At 61.8% G+C, this 7,212-nt stretch overlaps 2 protein-coding genes across 3 annotated transcripts; both read left to right on the top strand.

The window, feature by feature from the left end:
- The first annotated feature begins 238 nt into the window (after positions 1 to 238).
- Positions 239 to 2,952, top strand: RAMP2 (receptor activity modifying protein 2). 2 transcript variants are annotated; one of them, XM_083877387.1, is made up of 5 exons: positions 239 to 539; positions 680 to 830; positions 1,911 to 2,021; positions 2,401 to 2,503; positions 2,631 to 2,951. In XM_083877387.1, exons 2-5 carry the CDS (start codon positions 770 to 772, stop codon positions 2,884 to 2,886), a joined length of 531 nt encoding a protein of 176 aa, XP_083733513.1. In that variant the 5' UTR covers positions 239 to 539; positions 680 to 769; the 3' UTR covers positions 2,887 to 2,951. The 2 variants fall into 2 exon arrangements, with proteins under 2 accessions (XP_083733513.1, XP_083733514.1); XM_083877388.1 differs by lacking the exon at positions 239 to 539 and having other exon boundaries at positions 2,631 to 2,952.
- Positions 2,953 to 3,334: 382 nt separating this feature from the next.
- On the top strand, positions 3,335 to 6,242 carry VPS25 (vacuolar protein sorting 25 homolog). Its single transcript, XM_083877363.1, has 6 exons — positions 3,335 to 3,455; positions 3,588 to 3,733; positions 3,820 to 3,873; positions 4,278 to 4,366; positions 5,030 to 5,105; positions 5,606 to 6,242. The coding sequence occupies exons 1-6, from the start codon at positions 3,409 to 3,411 to the stop codon at positions 5,716 to 5,718; spliced, it is 525 nt and encodes a 174-aa protein (XP_083733489.1). The 5' UTR covers positions 3,335 to 3,408; the 3' UTR covers positions 5,719 to 6,242.
- The last annotated feature ends 970 nt before the right edge of the window (positions 6,243 to 7,212 follow it).

Raw genomic sequence — 7,212 nt, 5'->3', positions numbered from 1 at the left:
AACGCCGCAGCCCCACGGGCTGAAGTCACCCTCGGTGGGGGAGACACGGGCCCCTGGGCGGGAACTGCTCCAGCAAGGGGGGCTCTGGCAGGGTCAGGCAGGCGCCAGGCTGGACAGTGCAGGAGGAAGAGGCACTGGGGCCAAGGACTGGCAGGGTCGGCCAAGTGTCTGCCCTCTCCCCACCTCCTCGGCCTCGTGCCTGGGGTTAGGTTGTGTCATCACCCTTCCTCCTTGGTCACGGGCAGGAGCTGGGGCTGCCCCAGCTGTGGTTCCTGTGGGGCAGGTGCCTGAGTGAACCAGAAACTGCGGTTTGGGGGCCGTGGGTCCCCCTGCCGTCCCCATTCCCGGGCGGCAGCCCCGTCCGGGGACATTAATGCTTTCCCGTCCACTCCCCCCGCTGCTGGGCTGCCTGCCCTCCACGCAGGAGACGAGGGATTTCACAACCCAGCCCAGGCAGGATTAAAGAGAAATACACAAGTAAACAAATCGCGGCCTCGTAACGCTGGACGTGCTGTGCAGGGAGCGGATCCTCCGGGCCGGTGGGTGAGGCGCGGGTGCCGTGGGTGCCGGAGCGATGCCCGCGGGGGCCGGCACCGCACGGGGCAGCGCAGGGTCCCGCCGGGGGAGAGCCGCTTCGGAGCAGCACTGAGCAATCTCATTTTTCACACGTCTCCTGTAGTCAAACTGCCCCTGTCAGAGGAAAGGAGTTGCTTCCTGTTATTTCCATTGAAATCCTTGTCCCGGTCGTTAGCCGGCAGGCTTTGGCAGGATGGCACAGCGTGCGCACATGAGCTCCGGCCGCCTCTCCCAAGGGCTCCTGCTGCTCTGGGGTAAGTGTGAGCGGGGCGCGGCCCGGGGGCTCCGCACTCCGAACCGCCCCGCACGTGGCCGCCCTCCCGCCCGCGGGGCCTGGGGACAGGGTCTCTCTCGGCTCAGCCCGCCCCATCGCCCCATCCCAAAATGGACCAGCCTGACAGCGCTGAGGTTGGCTGGGGCAGCCATCCCAGCGTGGCCGGGGGGCAGCGGCAGGTGAGCTCCAGGTGCTGTGGGGCAGCTCCCACCCCGCTCGTACAGAATCCGGCAGGGAGCCCTGCAAAGATCGGGCTGGGACAGGAGCTGTAGCGCACATGCCCAGGCAGGGGGGCTGGATGGGGACAGGGATCGGGACAGGGTGGGGTGTCCTTACCACAGGCAGTGTCCCAGCCCAGGAACACGCTGTGGCCAGTGCCCAGATGTGCCGGAGCTCCCCACAGGCAGCCCAGGCAGGGCCCGCTCCAGCAGCTCAGCGCAGAGTGCCCCACACTATAGACCTGCAGTGAAGGACAGGAGATGGATCGGGCAGTTTCTCGGGCCATGGGGCTCCCGTGGGCTGGGTGAGATGTGCCTCACGCCCTTGGCAGGCTGTGCTGGGTGTGGGACTGATGGCAGGCGGAGGGTTCTGTGCTGTGGCCAGTGCTTCCTCTTCCTGCCACAACCCTGTCCGGCTGACAAGCAGCACCACGCTGGCTCCCCGTGGGTGGGGGTCTCAGTTTACCCCCATGCTGTGACCGTGGTGAGGGTTTGTAGCCCCTCAACAGCCCCTCTGAACCTATGGATAGCTGCCTGCAGCCTGGCTAGCCTTCCTAACAGCCCCTCTGAACCTTTGGATAGCTGCCTGCAGCCTGGCTAGCCCCTCCTCACAGCCTCTGCCCATATGGGGGGCTGGGTGCCCTAGCCCCAGCATGTGCCAGGCTCCGGGTCCCTGTGCCCCACCTGCCAGCCCCAGTGTCCCCTGAGGGACACCCGAAAGCAGTTATTTCCTATAGACCCGGCCTCTGCCAGGGCAGCTCCTGTGCATGGAGCCCTGTCAGCACCTTTTCCTCCTCACTAGACCCTGTGTCCCCTCTCACCCCGTGTCCCTCTCTCTGCAGCGCTGCTGGGGACTGGCCTTTGTCACATGGACAACGTGACAACAAACTTCAGCCAGAATGCTGGGACCAGCCCACCCGTGGCCACGTCCAACAGGACAGCCCAGATCATGAGTGAGTGTTGGGGTTCAGCGAGGGCTGGGCAGCACTGTAGGACAAATGGTGCCCTGGCCAGGGCTGGCCCTGTGCCACAGAATGACCCTCCCTTTGCCATCCCAAAAATAGCTGGCCTGTGCCATAGAGCTCTCCCTGACACTGCCCACAGTGGGGGCAGCCAGCAGCAGCCTGCCCTCCCTCTGTGCCCCTGGCATTGCCCTGGGCTGCTGCAGGCTCCAGGCAGCATCCCAGGGCTGCTGTGAGGTCCATCCCTCACTGTGCTGCTGTCTCTCCCCCCGGCCTGGGCAGGGCTCCAGGTGTCACCTGGCAGCAAGGGCAGGCAGGGGTGCTCTGTGGGTAGAAGCATGCTGCCCATGCTCAGCACCTTTCTTCACAGGGAGGAATTACACCGACTTCATACAGGACTGCTGGGATTACTTTGTCTACCTGATGGGAAATGTGACGACATCGGAGCTGTGCGAGTGGAAAGTCATCAGGAAGTACGGGCCAGCAGGACCTTCCCCTCCAGTAACGGGGTGCAGGGGCTGGGCAGTCCCAGGGTGGTGCTGGCCCGGGGTCTGCGTCTCTGGTGTCCCATCCCCTGCCGTGTCCCCGCTCTCTCCCCAGGCCCTACAGCGAGCTGCAGGCCTGCCTGGAGTGGTGGGCCGACCGCCTCAACTACAGCTACCCCAACGCGCTGGCAGAGGAGTACATCTTCCAGAGCCACCACCGCTACTTCCACAACTGCACCCTGGAGCACCCGGTGTACTTCGACCCGCCCGAGGATGTGCTCCTGGCCATGATCATGGCACCCATCTGCCTCATCCCCTTCCTCGTCACCCTGGTCATCTGGCGCAGCAAGGACGGCAAGGCGCAGGCCTAGAGCTGCCCTCCCGTCCCGTGTGGGGGCACGGAGCCCCGGCCGCGGGGGGCTCTCGGGGCCACCAGCCCGCGCTGCTGAGGCGGCCGGTTCCTCCTGTGCCTTCCCCACCCCGCGGCCCGGGATTAAACGTTTCTCCCCCCACGCCTGGCGCTGGTTCTTCGGCCGCTCGATCCCTCCACAGCCCCGGCCTGGGCCAGAGCCCTCCTGGCACGGGCCTCCCGGCAGCTTCTCGCCGTAGGGAACGCTCCCGGCGAGGACACCGGGACCGACACCGGGCACCAGAACCGGGGCGGCCGCCGGCCGGGGGGGGCGGGGCTACATGAGGAGGCGTGACCTGAGAGCGGGGGCGTGGTCTCATTTTGAGGGCGTGGTCTCATTTTGAGGGCGTGGTCTCATTTTGAGGGCGTGTCCCCGCGGGAGGGCGGGCCCTGGTGGCGGGGGCGGGGCCGCGGCCGGGCCGGAAGCGGGCGGGGCGAGGCGGAAGCGGCGGCGGCGGTTCCGGTGGCGGCGGCGGCAGCGGCGATGAGTTTCGCGTGGCCCTGGCAGTACAGCTTCCCGCCCTTCTTCACGTGAGCACGGCCGGGGACGGGGCGGAGGGGCTGGGGCGGCGGGGCGGGGCGGGGCGCGGGCGAGCCGGGATCGCGGGCCGGGGGTGCCGATGTCCCGGTGTCTCTCTCCGCCACCGTGCCCCGACCCCGCAGGCTGCAGCCCAACGGCGAGACACGGCAGAAGCAGCTGGCGGCCTGGTGCGCGCTGGCGCTCGCCTACAGCCAGCAGCACCGGCTGTCCGCCATGACGGTCCGCGAGGCCCAGGACATCCCGCTCTTCTCCAACCAGCGCCTGCAGCGTATCCTTTGGGCCCGGTGCCCGCGCCCCCGCCGCCCCCCGCCCCCGGCCCCCGCATCCGCCAACGCCTCCTTAACCCCCGCCCAGGGAAGCTGCCGCTGGAGTCCATCCAGGTGGTGCTGGAGGAGCTCCGAAAGAACGGTGGGTGCCCTGTCTGTCTGTCCGTCTGTCTGTCCGTCCTTCCGTCCGTCTGTCCTGTGCCCGGCCCGCAGAGCGCAGGGCAGGAGGGCAGCAGGCCCTGAGCCCGCCCGTCCCGCGGGTGTGTCTGTGCCCCCGCCCGGATCAGCGGCTCTGCCCGGGCCTGCTCTGGGCCCCGCGGGACACAGCCCTGCCAGACTGAGCTGTGCGGGGAACAGAGGGCTCGACAGGGAAATCATTTTCTGTAAACACGGCAGTGTTTAGGAAGTCAATGTGGACTGTTGGGCAAGGGCTGGTCCGTGAGGCTCCCTCTGGGTGCAGTGTCTGGCTCATGTCCTGAAATCTGCATGTTTGATCCTTATTTCAACTTGTGCTCTGCTTCAATCCGTGTTTCCTGTTGTTTCTAGGGAACCTGGAATGGTTAGATAAGAACAAAACCAGCTTTCTGATCATGTGGAAGAGACCGGAAGAATGGGGAAAGCTCATCTATCAATGGGTGAGAGCAAGGGGGCTGCACACCCAGGCCGGGCTGTGTCCATGGGGGCTGCACAGCCAGGCCAGGCTGTGTCCACGGGGGCTGCACACCCAGGCCAGGCTGTGTCCACGGGGGCTGCACACCCAGACCAGGCTGTGTCCACGGGGGCTGCACAGCCAGGCCAGGCTGTGTCCACGGGGGCTGCACAGCCAGGCCAGGCTGTGTCCACGGGGGCTGCACACCCAGGCCAGGCTGTGTCCATGAGGACAGGGGCCCCTGGCTGCCCTTTGGGAAACACCACTGCTTGCTTCCTCACTGCTTTTACCTTTTTTCTTGCACTTCTCTCTGTTGCAGAGAGGTGAGGAGTTATTAGCAGCTCCTCACTGCTGCAGTGTGAACAGAGGGTGTTGTTGTCCACCCTCAGTGCCATTGGTTGTCCGTGGTGAGGGCAGGGCAGTGTCACTGCCTGGCCTCTGTACAGCTCAAATCCTCCCTGTGAAACACACAGGCAGGAGAGGAACTGTCTTCATTCCCTCAGGCTGCACCTCCTGACCCCTCTGCCCCTGTGCCCAGGGTGCTTCTCTTTGCCAAGGGCTGTGTAACACGCTCCAGGATGTGTGAGAGATCAGACAAGGATGTTCAGCCACACAGATGAGATTTGCCATGTTGCCTTCGTGTTTCCAGGTGTCAAAGAATGGCCTGACCAACTCTGTGTTCACACTCTACGAACTGGCCAGTGGAGATGATACAGAGAATGAAGGTAAAGTTGGGGGCTCGTGTTCTGGAACAAGTTTTCAGAGCACACTGGATTGGAACATGTAAACAGCTGATTGTCAGATTACAGCTTTGTGGATTAAATATTTTGAAATCTCATATGTAAACTCACCCTTTCCCACCATTGGCATATGCTGCTCCAAAGGTTTTTATCACTTTGCAGGAGTGTCCTCCTCTGTAATTGCATTTTCCCTTCTTCGGTGCCTGGCGTTTTATCTGGTGTGGTGAGGGGTGTTTTGTTTTCAAAACAAGCTCCTGCTCTGCATTACAGGCTGCTGTGACTCATCCCTGCTGCCTGATGACCTTTAGGCTCTGTTCCTGAAGCAGAGATGATGAGGCTGTCAGTCTAGCCATGGTTCTGGATTTGCTGTAGTGTTATGGTGCTCTTCAGAGCCCTCACCATCGCTGCCCCCACTCCCTGGACCTCACAAGCATGTTTGTTTCCTGAGATTATCTTTTTTTTTTTTTCCTGTTGTCCTTCCCTAGAGTTCCATGGCTTGGATGAGGCTACACTGCTCCGAGCCCTGCAAGCCTTGCAGCAGGAGCACAAGGCTGAAATTATCACACTGGATGACGGCCGAGGTGTCAAGTTCTTCTGACAGGAGCCTCCTTCCCTTCCCTCTGCAGTCTCAGGTCTTGCTGCCAAGCATTGGTCTCTGGGCCTGGCTTCAAACTGCGACTGCAAGTAGCTGCATCTTGGGATTTCTTGAGACAAGATGAGTCTGCAAACCTTTCCAAAGACTTAAGAACATCCCAGGATCCTCTGTCTGTCTGTTCTCCCTGTTGAGGTGTTTGAGAGGCTGAAGCTGCTCTAGGCAGTTCTGAGAGGGACCACCCAGAAGTGAAACTGGGCTGCTGCTGGTCCCTGTTCCTGTGATGGCCTTGAAGCAGTCCCAGCTGGCTGGTCACGTTTGGCCTCAAGGGGCCTCCCTGCCAGTGCCAGGCACGTGTCTGGGTCCTGCAGTCCTGCTGCAGTGCCAGGGGGTGAGGCAGGAGCTGAGGACTGGCCATTGTTGCTGTGCAGGCCCTCAGTGGCAGAAGGAAATGCACTTGCTGCCAAGTAGGCTGGGGGAAGCCAGGGAACTAATTTCAGGTGATTAAAGTGAGATGTATTTATAGAGCAGCCTGGCTGTTTTCATCTATCTTTATTTTTCCATCAGAAACAAAGCAGCCGCGTACCAGATTTTTGCCCTTCAATCATATTTCCTTGGTACCCCAGGGAAATGCAGTGGTTCCAGGATGGAAAGCAGCAGCACAAGTGCATTTCTCCACTTGGCAGAGTTGTGGCCTGTGGGGGCCCTCACTGCCCTTCTCAGGACAATGTTTACTTTAAATTTGCATAAGCAGCCTGCTGGAAGCCCCTGGGTTTGTGCAGAGGTGGTGGGATAAGCTCTGTACCACTGTGGCTGGGAGAGGGATGACTCAGCTTTAGGCTCTCAGTGCTGATAACAAAGTCCCCACCTTGTCAGAAACCGTGGCCCAGGTGCAGTCACTGACCCTGTCAGTCCTGGAAAAGCAGGTGGCAGTGCTGGGACAGGATCACCTTTCCCTGAGTGTTGTGTGCATGTCACTGGCAGAGGTTTGGGGTGACCTCAGGTCAGACCCATGTGGTCAGTCTGGGGGTCCAGCAGAGCAGATGGTGCCTTGCAGCCCACAGGCTGCCATTGTCTGCCCCTGTCTGGCATTCCCTGCCCTTGGGGACAGCCTGGCACTGGCTCAGCTGCTGCTGACAGCTGATATCAGTGTTGAGGAATTCTCAGTGTAGGTGAGATGGTGGAGTCTAGGGGCTGTGCTGTGTAAAAATTTGTTTTGTAGCAGGAGCCCATTGACCTGAACTTGGTGGGATGTGCTGCCCTGGTGTGTGCTCTGGAACTATGGCTGGAGCCCAGGCTTGCTCTCCATGCCAGCCTCAGGAGTGCTGTGGAGGAATTCCTGAGTGCCAGCACTTCTCTGCTGAGCAAAGGCACCAGCAGTGCTTGTGTCTGACACAATGGGCTGGTGGGGTCCCTTTCTCCTTTCTGAGGACCATCGCCCCTTAGGAGCTCTGTCATGGTCCTGCCATGCACTGATGGTGCTGAGCAAACCCAGCAGCA

The sequence above is a fragment of the Zosterops lateralis genome, assembly GCF_965231275.1.
Source record: "Zosterops lateralis genome assembly, chromosome: 24".
Taxonomy (NCBI): domain Eukaryota; kingdom Metazoa; phylum Chordata; class Aves; order Passeriformes; family Zosteropidae; genus Zosterops; species Zosterops lateralis.
This window is presented reverse-complemented; position numbering and strand designations above follow the sequence as displayed.